Source organism: Lottia gigantea, assembly GCF_000327385.1.
Source record: "Lottia gigantea unplaced genomic scaffold LOTGIsca_206, whole genome shotgun sequence".
NCBI lineage: Eukaryota > Metazoa > Mollusca > Gastropoda > Lottiidae > Lottia > Lottia gigantea.
Window position 1 is genome coordinate 1108 of NW_008708434.1, and position 13508 is coordinate 14615.

Here is a 13508-nt window from a genome sequence, read left to right on the forward strand (position 1 = left end):
CCATTTTTTTTCATGTGACATTGCCACTTTAAATAGTTTAAGTGAAAATGTCAGTTATAAATAAGATGTTTGTTTGAGATAGTTGATAGTTAAAGGGATGTAGTTGTCTAAATATAGCTTTTAAAATATTCAATTTAAGCTATCTGTATAGTCATCTAAATATTTACTTTACCAGCTGATAGAGCTCAATTTCAGCTATCTGTAGAGTCATCTAAATATTTACTTTACCAGCTGATAGAGCTCAATTTCAGCTATCTGTTTAGTCATCTAAATATTTACTTTACCAGCTGATAGAACTCAATTTCAGCTATCTGTTTAGTCATCTAAATATTTACTTTACCAGCTGATAGAGCTCAATTTCAGCTATCTGTTTAGTCATCTAAATATTTACTTTACCAGCTGATAGAACTCAATTTCAGCTATCTGTTTAGTCATCTAAATATTTACTTTACCAGCTGATAGAGCTCAATTTCAGCTATCTGTTTAGTCATCTAAATATTTACTTTACCAGTTGATAGAGCTCAATTTCAGCTATCTGTTTAGTCATTTAAATGTTAAATTTACCAGCTGATAAAGCTCAGTTTCAGTGATCTGTTTAGTCATCTTAATATTTACTTTACCAGATGATAGAGCTCATTTTCAGTGATCTGTTTAGTCATCTTAATATTTACTTTACCAGCTGATAGAACTCAATTTCAGCTATCTGTTTAGTCATCTTAATATTTACTTTACCAGCTGATAGAACTCAATTTCAGCTATCTGTTTAGTCATCTAAATATTTACTTTACCAGCTGATAGAACTCAATTTCAGCTATCTGTTTAGTCATCTAAATATTAACTTTACCAGCTGATAGAGCTCAATTTCAGCTATCTGTATAGACATCTAAATATTTACTTTACCAGCTGATAGAACTCAATTTCAGCTATCTGTATAGTCATCTTAATATTAACTTTACCAGCTGATAGAGCTCAATTTCAGCTATCTGTATAGTCATCTAAATATTAACTTTACCAGCTGATAGAACTCAATTTCAGCTATCTGTATAGTCATCTTAATATTAACTTTACCAGCTGATAGAGCTCAATTTCAGCTATCTGTATAGTCATCTAAATATTTACTTTACCAGCTGATAGAGCTCAATTACAGCTATCTGTATAGTCATCTTAATATTAACTTTACCAGCTGATAGAGCTCAATTTCAGCTATCTGTATAGACATCTAAATATTTACTTTACCAGCTGATAGAGCTCAATTTCAGCTATCTGTATAGTCATCTAAATATTTACTTTACCAGCTGATAGAGCTCAATTACAGCTATCTGTATAGTCATCTTAATATTAACTTTACCAGCTGATAGAGCTCAATTTCAGCTATCTGTATAGACATCTTAATATTCACTTTACCAGCTGATAGAGCTCAATTTCAGCTATCTGTATAGTCATCTAAATATTAACTTTACCAGCTGATAGAGCTCAATTTCAGCTATCTGTATAGTCATCTAAATATTTACTTTACCAGCTGATAGAGCTCAATTTCAGCTATCTGTAGAGTCATCTAAATATTTACTTTACCAGCTGATAGAGCTCAATTTCAGCTATCTGTTTAGTCATCTAAATATTTACTTTACCAGCTGATAGAACTCAATTTCAGCTATCTGTTTAGTCATCTAAATATTTACTTTACCAGCTGATAGAGCTCAATTTCAGCTATCTGTTTAGTCATCTAAATATTTACTTTACCAGCTGATAGAACTCAATTTCAGCTATCTGTTTAGTCATCTAAATATTTACTTTACCAGCTGATAGAGCTCAATTTCAGCTATCTGTTTAGTCATCTAAATATTTACTTTACCAGTTGATAGAGCTCAATTTCAGCTATCTGTTTAGTCATTTAAATGTTAAATTTACCAGCTGATAAAGCTCAGTTTCAGTGATCTGTTTAGTCATCTTAATATTTACTTTACCAGATGATAGAGCTCATTTTCAGTGATCTGTTTAGTCATCTTAATATTTACTTTACCAGCTGATAGAACTCAATTTCAGCTATCTGTATAGTCATCTAAATATTTACTTTACCAGCTGATAGAGCTCAATTTCAGCTATCTGTTTAGTCATCTAAATATTTACTTTACCAGCTGATAGAACTCAATTTCAGCTATCTGTTTAGTCATCTAAATATTTACTTTACCAGCTGATAGAGCTCAATTTCAGCTATCTGTATAGTCATCTAAATATTTACTTTACCAGCTGATAGAGCTCAATTTCAGCTATCTGTATAGTCATCTTAATATTAACTTTACCAGCTGATAGAGCTCAATTTCAGCTATCTGTATAGACATCTAAATATTTACTTTACCAGCTGATAGAGCTCAATTTCAGCTATCTGTATAGTCATCTAAATATTTACTTTACCAGCTGATAGAGCTCAATTACAGTTATCTGTATTGTCATCTAAATATTAACTTTACCAGCTGATAGAGCTCAATTTCAGCTATCTGTATAGTCATCTAAATATTAACTTTACCAGCTGATAGAGCTCAATTTCAGCTATCTGTATAGTCATCTAAATATTAACTTTACCAGCTGATAGAACTCAATATCAGCTATCTGTTTAGTCATCTAAATATTAACTTTACCAGCTGATAGAGCTATAGATAGCTGAAATTGAGCTTTATCAGTCAATATTTAGATTACTATTTCCCTTTAAGATTTGTTGACTGTTAAATTTGGGAGTTTGTTTAATTTCAACTTGACCTCAAACAAACTTTGACTTTCTTATCATTTTTATAATTTTATCTCTACTTTCCATTTTATGATCATAAATTCTTATAACTTTATAGAAATAAATATACTAGTTCAGGGGGGATGCTAAGAAAGCCTTCATTTTGAAATGGAAAATGAAATGAAATGGAGAGTGCAGTGAATAAAAAGTATGGCAAAATTGAGATTAAAAGTTGTATAGTAGTGGACTCCTTCAAAGAGAAGTACCATCAGGTGTTTCGAAAAGAGTAAGCATAGTCTGCAGCACAAGACACCTGTCACTACTATAATGGTATAAAAATCATGAGATACAACCAGATCAATCAGGGGTTTAAGAAAAGTTAGTGAAAGTCTTGCTTGCCACACCCAATTCAGACATGTACAAATAGTTTAAAACATAATAATGGGAAGCTATTAATAAATATTTACCTCTGAATTTTTTGGGTGGATTATTGAGATCTCCTGCATCTGGCTGTACGACACAACGGTCATCCACCAACCTGAAATAGACAATATAGTTTATATCAGACCACTTCTACTTTCTTCAGGACAGTTCATTTAGACTCGAGGTTGCCAACCTTCTTCAGCTAGCGACCCATTCCAGAAACCAGTCTGCTTTAAAAAAAATTATTTTATTTCATCCGTTATTTCTGCATGATAGAAGTATATTCTTGTTTTGATCGGTTATTATAGTTTATTGTGGGTAAGTTATGTGCTGAAGGGAAACTATGTAGAATAGATTACTACTTGTTAACAGGTACAATGGAGAAAATATAACTTTGACTTATAATCGATTATGAAAAATTTCATGGGTAATTTTTGCGTTATAGAAGTATATTCTTGTTTTGATCGGTTATTATAGTTTATTGTGGGTAAGTTATGTATTGAAGGGAAACTATGTAGAAGAGATTACTACTTGTTAACAGGTACAGTGGAGAAAATATAACTTTGACAATTGAAATTATGCATTTGTAGCGATGATTATTGATTATTTGTGATCGTTTTATCCAGTCCTATCCATTGTGCCTTCAAAGTTGAAGGTATTTAATCAAAAGAGATTTCTAGTCTGTGTATCATGGACACTTATAGCTACTTTCTACTAACATCATTGGATTTCTTGTCAAAGATCTGTGAATGCAGTAATTCCTGAAACTCTTGACCCAATTAAGGTGCCACTGCAAAATTAATATTTATAACAAATGTCTATTAGCATCTTTGAGCAGATCTATACCTTTGAGGACGGACAAGAGATTTAAACCTGAGTGTTGGAATAACTCCACCTGTCTGTCTGTCTTGTTTATTTAGAATAACAATTAGAAGTAGAGTAAAATGATGTTTTTAATTAAGTTGTCAATTAGTTAGAAGTTGTCAGCCAGTCCTATTATTATAACCAGTATCAACATCAGGCTACATGCTGATGTTCCTAAACATAATATAAACTAACTACTGTATATCAGTAAGCTTATAATAGAAAAGTAATGTACTATTTAACAATATAGTAACTATTTCATTATATATAATAAAATAAAATAATGTGTTTAATTAAAGATGGGTTTCCTTATTTTTTAGTGTCAAATAATCATTTTTCCAAGTCATTTTCATAAATGAAAATAAGGGAACCCATCTTTAAGAACAGGTATGGTAGTATTATATAAATAGGCAGCCTCCAGTAAGCTACAGTTCTATAACAAGAAATTATCAATTACATTTAGAAAGAAATTTTAGGTTTAATAATTGAACACATTTCCTCACAGATATTTCCCTATGAATATGACCCATATTTTGTACTAAAAATTATTTTTCTATAAAATTCATTTTCAAATAATTATTTTTTCATTAGCTCCAAAACAATCCCTAACCCTGGTAGTATTATAGTGATTATATTTCAATGGAAAGTAAAAAACCATGTAAATTGATATTTCTAATCAGGTACTGGCTATTTATTAATCAGAAAAGTAAATCTCTCAGGTTATTATCACTGCTTTAGTACTTGTAGCAATAAGTTAAAATAACTCTAGGGATAATCTGAATATAACTTGTATTCCATATACTAGCGAAACATTTATGATAGATTATTGTTGATTGGACGCAGGGGATTCATATATCATATATATTTAAGGTCATTATATTCAGGGAAAAAAAACTTTGTCAAATTCTCATATCACCTAGACTCTAGGAACTGGCTTGATATATACAACTTGTATTTTATATATACTATGGATTATTGTTGATTTTCTTGATGTTAGGTCATTACATTCTGGGCAAAAATCTTTGTCAAATTCGTGTATCTCCTAGACTCTAGGAACTGGCTTGATATAATAAGCTTTACATGTATTTTAAATACTGGTAATAGAACTTTATAAGTAAAGTCTGTTTTAGTAAATACATTGCTATAGGTTTAGATATTCCTCTTAGCCCTTTGGTACGGTACATGTGTGCCTATATTCAGGGCCAGAGAACCATGTCAAAATCTAATATCTCCTAGACTGTAGTATATTATATTATATAACTTAAGTAATAAAAGAGTATTATGTAAGTTTTACTAAACACATGGCTTGGAGTTAATTATTTCCATCTGATATAACCTGTGAAAAACACGTTAACATGAACCTTGATAGTTTCAATATTCTGTTTATAAGACATAATGTAGACCAATCAGTCTCTCTCGTTAGCAATACAAAGGAATCAAACCAACGCCAACGGAACTTGCCCTATCAGTTTTTTGCAGTCCTTTCACATCCTTTTTTTTTTTTTCATCTTCACTTGCTATCAAGACAATAATGATTAACAAGGAGACTTCATAGTTTCCATACAATATTTTATTTACAAGCCACACCATAGAATTTAATACCATATCAGTAGCACCTGGATAGTAAGTATGCCAAATGCAGAATACCCCATAAAGTATTTTATCGAATTGCTCTTATGCAGGTGTTAACAACTCTGTCAAAATATGATGAAATCAATTATATGGTAATGGATGTTAACTATGCATCAACCATCCCATCAAGGGATAAACCTGTTCCACGTTACTATATTTTTTCACCTTCAAGCAATTCAGATCTACTAGGCCTACATCTAATGAAAACAGAACTTACCCCAAAGTGGAAATAAATCCATTAACACTGCCTTCAGCATACAGAGAGACAATATCTCCAATATGTAGAAAACTGGCCGACATTTTACTCTCCACTATAGTTTTATTAATCTATCTTCAATTCATCTTAGTTGGTATTCAGAAGACCAGTTTCACAGGGCGAATTGCAATGTAAACAATCGAATATGGACACTCCTTTTATCACATTTACTCCACCTGTTTTGATCAGACGACGCACGAAAACAAATTTGACAATTCCAAAAACTGTCAGATCAATCAAAAGTTAGGAATATCTAATCCACAATGCAACGAAATCGATGCTAAAATCTGCAGAAAATTCTGCATCCGACATATAAGCTTGAGGATTTTAATTCTTTCCTACACCTGTCCTTTTACAGAAGCAACTCGCTTCAACAAATTACCAGTTTGTACCCACTATAAACATCACTCTTCTACCATAACGTAACCCGGTTACATATTTCGTACCCAATAAACTTTCTAGTACAAAACCGTAATCATATGAATCAAAGACTGATATGCATACCAATTTCAAATTTTGACACCTATAGCTCCCATTTAATCCATTCTGTCTCCCCGCCCTACTTCCGTGGTTCTGTAATTCTATCAATTATTGATAAAGATTGAGCAAATTCCTAAACATAAATGTTGAAATACCATGAGATCCTAAAAAGGCTATCACATCCGTATTCTCAAAAAAATTGCAGTTATGTTTATATTTTCCACGAGGATGTGAATGAGAGGGTCATGAAATTAAATCGATTTCACTTTTCGTATCTTCACGTTAGCTTTAATAAATTCAAGTTAACAAATTATTGAAGGGGAATAACTCTCAAATTGACACCAACAAAATGGCAGCGATTTCAGCGAGAAGGATTTTGAAGGTTGTATTTTAAGTTTTAATAAACTTATTGATTTATCATCAAACCTAAGAATTTCGTATTTGTCATTAGATATTATAATGAACTTTTGTCTCATGTTTCAGGAACCAGTATGGTCGTCGCTGAAACGAAACTTCAGTGTTTCGTCTGCTCGATGCGGCACACAGGTAATATTTTGCACTTTTTTTGGACAGTTTTAGTTGAAGATAGGTAGTTTTCACCGGTTAATTGGGAAAGCCCAGCGTTTTAAACTGATTATTAGACTGACGAGTAGTCTATCCTTCTAACACAGTATCTGACATAAAGAATTCCATTTTACTTTATCTTAGACTTATTGCCTCTTTTGACCTTGACTTGTTCACTGGCATCCATTTTTTGAGAATTATTTGTGACTTGTGAATTAGCCTCTGTACGCCTGTAGCCAACATTAACTGTACAGATTACTGTCCGGTTTCACAGTAAATCTTAAAATCAATTTTGTTGTAAGTATCGTATTTCTCGATTTAAAAATCCACTTTTTTCATTTAGCATTTAGTACATCTAGTAAAAATTATTGTAAAAAAATGTTTTGGAGCCTGGGGCCTGACATCGTGTATCATCAACATGTTTTATCAGCATGAGTTGAGCACTTCTCAAATCAATATTAAGCTTATCTAATTGATTTTAATTGAATGTTATAGATGACAGTAAGAGATGCCCTGAATTCAGCCCTAGATGAGGAACTCAAGAGGGATGAGAAGGTGTTTTTAATGGGGGAAGAGGTAGCTCAATATGACGGGGCGTACAAGGTTAGTCTTCTCTCACTTCATATTTCAATTGTCTTTATAATGCTGAAAGTATTCAGTTGGTATCCCCAACCAATGGTGGTGATGAGCGATAATCTTGTTTGGCTTATAAAGACTGGTGATCTTGAATAGGTCATCTGTGCTCAAAAGTCAAGTCACTCCAGCTGTAAATGAGTAGGTATAATCAAAGAAAGATCATTGCTCAAGCACCAGCAGGTAGACAGGATCCTTATGAAGTTATTATCCTTGGTTCTCTGTTTTTTTCTTGATTATTTAAGCTAGATTTGATCAAGCTGTAATATTAATTGTAGGTATCTAAAGGATTATTGAATAAGTATGGAGATAAGAGAGTGATAGATACACCAATAACAGAGATGGGTTTCGCTGGTCTAGCTGTCGGTGCTGCTATGGTAAGTAAACTAAATTAACCATCCTAAATGAAATTACAAAATTAAAATGTTTCTCTTACATGTATAAGCGTATGTAAGTTGGTAGTTTCAGGAAAAAAACTAGACCTTCTTCACAGGTTACAAAATGTGTTAATCTGATTTAAAATTGTGCAGAAAAGTAGGATATAAAACTCCATTCATTTCATTTTTTTGATTTGAAATTGATATTAGTGACCTAACAATCATACGACTGGAACACTCAAAGTATCTTTATAACTTAAAAAACTTTAGATTAGGTACTCAATACAGACCACTTTTAATCATAAGACTGTTAAAAACTAAAAATATTCATTAATTGTAGGCTGGATTAAAACCAATAGTAGAGTTCATGACCTTCAATTTCTCCATGCAAGCTATAGATCAGGTAGGGTCATTTTTACAATTTTATTATCTATTTCCTCCATATTACACTGAATTTACAACAAGATTTCTAACCATAGATCTATGTGTATTGTAACACTTATAACATATATTATTTCTTTACATCATTTTGATCTCTATCAGATGTCTGTGGTTCCTGTAACTCTGGAAACCCTGATCAGAATTTAACTTCTGTAGTATATTTTATACTGATATAGATATAAATATAAAATTGAATATTTCAGGTTATAAATTCAGCTGCTAAAACTTACTACATGTCAGCTGGAAAAGTGAGTCTGATATTTTATTTAATATTTTTGAGGGGTCAAATTTCCTTTATTATAGGGGACTTGACTCATCGAGTTATGTTACAGTACAATGTAAAGTTTCTTTTTATTAGTCCTCCAAAAAGTGTGTAGTACTTGAAATGGGACGATAGACCAGGACAAAAAGCATCAAGCCAATTGGAGCCACCAAATAGCTCTTGTTTAAATTTCTATATGTAATATTTCTTTCATCCAAGGCCTGTACATTTGAAAGAAGCCGAAAAATACCTTTCTCAAAATCCATTTCATCTTAAACACCAATTACAGACTCCTCATTGTTTAATTTGTAGGTACCTGTCAATATTGTATTTCGGGGACCCAATGGTGCTGCGGCCGGGGTAGCTGCTCAACATTCACAATGTTTTGGTGCCTGGTACGCTCACTGTCCAGGCTTGAAGGTTGTCTCCCCTTATAGTTCCGAAGATGCTAAAGGTTTATTGAAAGCTGCTATCAGAGATCCTAATCCAGGTTTGTATTTATATATGGCTTCATCATGAAGGTTTGTATTTATATATGACCTCATCATGAAGGTTTGTATTTATATATGACTTCATCATGAAGGTTTGTATTTATATATGGCCTCATCATGAAGGTTTGTATTTATATATGACTTCATCATGAAGGTTTGTATTTATATATGGCTTCATCATGAAGGTTTGTATTTATATATGGCCTCATCATGAAGGTTTGTATTTATATATGACTTCATCATGAAGGTTTGTATTTATATATGGCTTCATCATGAAGGTTTGTATTTATATATGACTTCATCATGAAGGTTTGTATTTATATATGACTTCATCATGAAGGTTTGTATTTATATATGGCTTCATCATGAAGGTTTGTATTTATATATGACTTCATCATGAAGGTTTGTATTTATATATGGCTTCATCATGAAGGTTTGTATTTATATATGGCTTCATCATGAAGGTTTGTATTTATATATGGCTTCATCATGAAGGTTTGTATTTATATATGACTTCATCATGAAGGTTTGTATTTATATATGGCCTCATCATGAAGGTTTGTATTTATATATGGCTTCATCATGAAGGTTTGTATTTATATATGACCTCATCATGATATGTTATATTTGCAATATAACTTGTTATCTTTCAACCACCCTCATTTCTTCTACAATTATTGAACACCGTTTAACCCTTTACCAGTTCCTTCTGTTGAATATTAACTTCTTACCTTTCAACCACCATCCCCCAAAGTTTGACTGAACATAATTTGTTGTGAGATCTAGAATGAATGAAGGAACCTGTTATAATATCTATAAATGTATATATTCCAGTGATCTGTCTAGAGAATGAGATATTATATGGTGTACCCTTTGAAATGTCTGATGAAGCTCTCTCTGATGATTTCGTACTGCCGATTGGTAAAGCTAAAATAGAACGTGAAGGTAAGACACAAACTCCATTCATTTCTTGACTCCTTGTCTGTAAAGCTTTGATTTTAAATCTAGATGGAGTCCACTGCCAAAACAATATGCTTTTGGGTTCATGTATAAAAGCTAGGTTCGGGCATTTTTGTTTATAAACCTTTACCTTTTGGATCCAAAGAACTTTAAGTCCCTGAGTTTATAGTCCTATAGAATTCCTTTAATATTATTTTTTTCAGGAGACCATATATCTCTTATCACACATTCTCGTTATGTTGGAGTATGTTTAGATGCAGCGGAGGAATTAGCTGGTAAAGGCATCGAATGTGAAGTAGGTTTCATTTCTTTTATTGATTAAGAAGGCATTATTTTACAAATATTAAATTTCAGCTATCTGTGACACTTTTTAAGGATTAGAATCTGATGTTTGGTTTATATGTTATTGAAGAAATACCTGACAAAATAATGTTATGCCATTAATTCAGATTTCCTTTCTAGTCATTACCGATGATAACATTACGTAAATTGTTGTATTAAAACGATTGATCTATTTATAGGTAGTTAATCTACGCTCGTTACGACCTCTCGATGAAGAAACTATTATTAAATCAGTCCAGAAAACAGGTCACGTCGTAACAGTAGATGGTGGATGGCCACAGTATGGTGTTGGGGCGGAGATATCGGCTCTTGTAGCTGAAAGTATGTATCAGAATATTTTTGATTAGTTTCATCTGATTTATCGTTTTATCATTTAGATTGTGACTTAACAATGATTATGATTCAACCCGACATAGGTTCTTGAGAATCAGTTTATCTTAATCTTCCAGTCCATACGATTAGTCAAAAACCATTTTAAATTCATTTATCCAATCAGAGTACTGAATTTGTTGACTTGATTAACAAGTCACTATAATTAATTTTAAATCATATATTATCAACCATAAGATAACAGTATTTTTTATTATCCTCTTCACTTCAACTCAGAACTAGATTTAGTAAGGAGTAAAAAACATTTCATTTACAAACCAAATAGAGCAATATAACATAAAACATTTTATCTTTTTTTAGGTTCAGCCTTCAATTACCTAGACGCACCAATATTACGAGTGACAGGGGCTGATGTTCCGATGCCCTACGCTAAATCCCTGGAAGCTTTAGCCTTACCTCAACCATTTAACGTAATTAAAGCTGTCAAACGCTCGCTGAATGTATCGTGAAAATAGACCAGTATTATCTCCGTGAGATTAATTACTTATTTCTTTACTTTCACAACTAATTCTGACAAAATATCATAGTGTTACATATCTTCTAGAGGACTCATGTATATATTTTGGCAGATTTGGTTGTTAATTTGAAGGAAAGATAATTGTTTTTGATGATAGAATTATAATGAAGAATGAAAACAGTGAAATTGAAATTAAGGGCAAATTAATGAGATTCAGTAAGATTTTAGTGGTCACTGTGTTTATTTGTATATCAGCTTGTAGAAAGAGACCTCAAAAGTGGTTTAACTGATGTTTCTATTTGATTATCCAGATTATTATCAAGCCCGAATATTGGTAGATTAAATTTAGGTTCCAGGGAGACGTAGCGAAACCATGACATTAAATACAATTTTAAAATGACTCAAATTTGGAAATGAGTAGAAAAATGGCTCCATTTTCAAACATTTACATAAAGGAACAGGTGCTCCACAATTTCTATACATATTTTTTTTATAGTATCTTAAATTGACGAGTCGTCATTTCAACATTCAAACGTGAATAATTATGGATTTGAAGGCTGAAATTTCGACGGTGAACTGTGAACACTATAACTGATTGGCTTAGCTTCTGCTTCAATTGAAAAACTAACATAATGATGATGTTCTTTCTTTTTGATATGAAGAATTTCTTTAAGAAAATGCTTCAAGTTTTTTTCTAATTAATTTGCCCTTGATTTCTTCTGCTAAATTTCAACAGGCACAATCTCTTAATGTTATTACAATGTCAGTATTTATTATTTTATAGTGTCAATTTCTGTGTTTTCTGGAGTTTATGATCTGATTATTGTTAATTTTCAAACAGAACTTTTTATTTACTCAGAATATCGCAAACGGTGTTACTCTGAGTAACATGTTTCAGTTTCTGTTTTGATATTTCCATGTATATCCAGATGTATTGCATGAAGATATTTTGCAGAATGAAGGAATGATCATAATATTGTAAAAACATTTAGATTATGAATGAATAGAGTAGCTAAGTGGTGTCAGGTGTTCTAGAAGAGAGAACATGCCTTTCCTATTTAGAGAAACCATCTTCACAATGTCAAGCTATTACCAACTTCATCTTATACCTTGACTTTCTTGTATTATAGAATGCAGTGATTTGATTGGATTGTACGCTAGTGAATACAGCCAATCAGAGACTTCGACAGAAAGGCTTCTTGTTCAAATTCTTCTGTTGACGACTCTGACTGTATTAGCTAACGAACAATCTAATCAAATTGCTGCATTCTGTGATACAAGAGAGGTGGCTATTGCAGTCAAGGTATAAGTACTTAGTTTGTAATAGCTTGAAGATTGTGAAGATGGAGAGAGATCCAACACAGTAATTATTATAATGGAGCTGAATACAATTCTAATATTCTAACCTTCAGTTATATTATATAAATAGTGCTATTTCTATTGGGTTTATTTTATAACTGTTGAATGAATGAAAACTTGGCTTCACCTTAATATTCAAACTTTTATTCTATCTTCAAAATAAAAGAATGAACCGAGATCCATCTGATTTTATTGAAGTCAGCATTATTCACTCAACACAACAAATAAATGACAGCTTCAGAGCAATGTTTAACAAACAATTATTGGATGGTACTTTTTTGTACCACTTTCCAATTTAACACATAGTTTTCCTTATTGCTCACAGCATGTCTTATAAGGTACATAAATTCCAAATCGTACTGTTTAAACCAGTTGCCAGTCTTTACTAGCCCAATTACTTGCTGAAATACATGATGCAAATCTTTTAGGCCTACTTGAAAAGAAGCCAGTTTTCATTTAATCAACAGTGATATAAATTAAACTTGAATTGTTTTTTTTTTTGTTTTAAAGAAATAAAGATGGTGCCAATGATCTGAGATAGTTTTTTAATTTAAAATCTATAAAATGAGATGGGTGATTATTGTCAATGTTGAAGTTTAATTAGTTTGCTGACTGACAAGGGAATACGGAATTTCAATTTTACCCTTTCAACCCTAGTGGCCGGTTAACCGGCCAAACACTAACACAATATATTCCCGAGCAGTCGGTATACTGGCCGTTACTTAGTGACGTCATACAACGTTAACATCATACCTTTTTACTTATCTTACTTGGGAGTTCAGGGTATGTGACGGTATATTTCATTTACTCTCAGGGTTCAAAGGGTTAAATATTTCTGAGTTGTCCCTCTAAATA

The 13508-nt window shown here is 32.0% G+C and overlaps 2 protein-coding genes across 2 annotated transcripts in view; one reads left to right on the top strand and one right to left on the bottom strand.

Moving 5' to 3' along the window:
• Nucleotides 1-5941, bottom strand: part of LOTGIDRAFT_174612 (hypothetical protein) — a gene marked incomplete at both ends in the record, with an annotated part of 6982 nt that extends 1041 nt beyond the window's left edge. The window contains 2 exons of the mRNA XM_009053955.1: nt 3190-3260; nt 5859-5941. Of these exons, the coding sequence (XP_009052203.1) occupies nt 3190-3260; nt 5859-5941 (154 nt within the window). The remainder of the gene's footprint in view (nt 1-3189; nt 3261-5858) is intronic.
• Nucleotides 5942-6733: 792 nt separating this feature from the next.
• LOTGIDRAFT_226825 (hypothetical protein) lies at nt 6734-13188 on the top strand. The gene is made up of 11 exons (XM_009053956.1): nt 6734-6759; nt 6861-6923; nt 7437-7544; nt 7853-7951; nt 8292-8354; nt 8596-8640; nt 8967-9144; nt 9980-10090; nt 10309-10400; nt 10627-10768; nt 11138-13188. The coding sequence occupies exons 3-11, from the start codon at nt 7437-7439 to the stop codon at nt 11284-11286; spliced, it is 987 nt and encodes a 328-aa protein (XP_009052204.1). The 5' UTR covers nt 6734-6759; nt 6861-6923; the 3' UTR covers nt 11287-13188.
• Nucleotides 13189-13508: the final 320 nt, after the last annotated feature.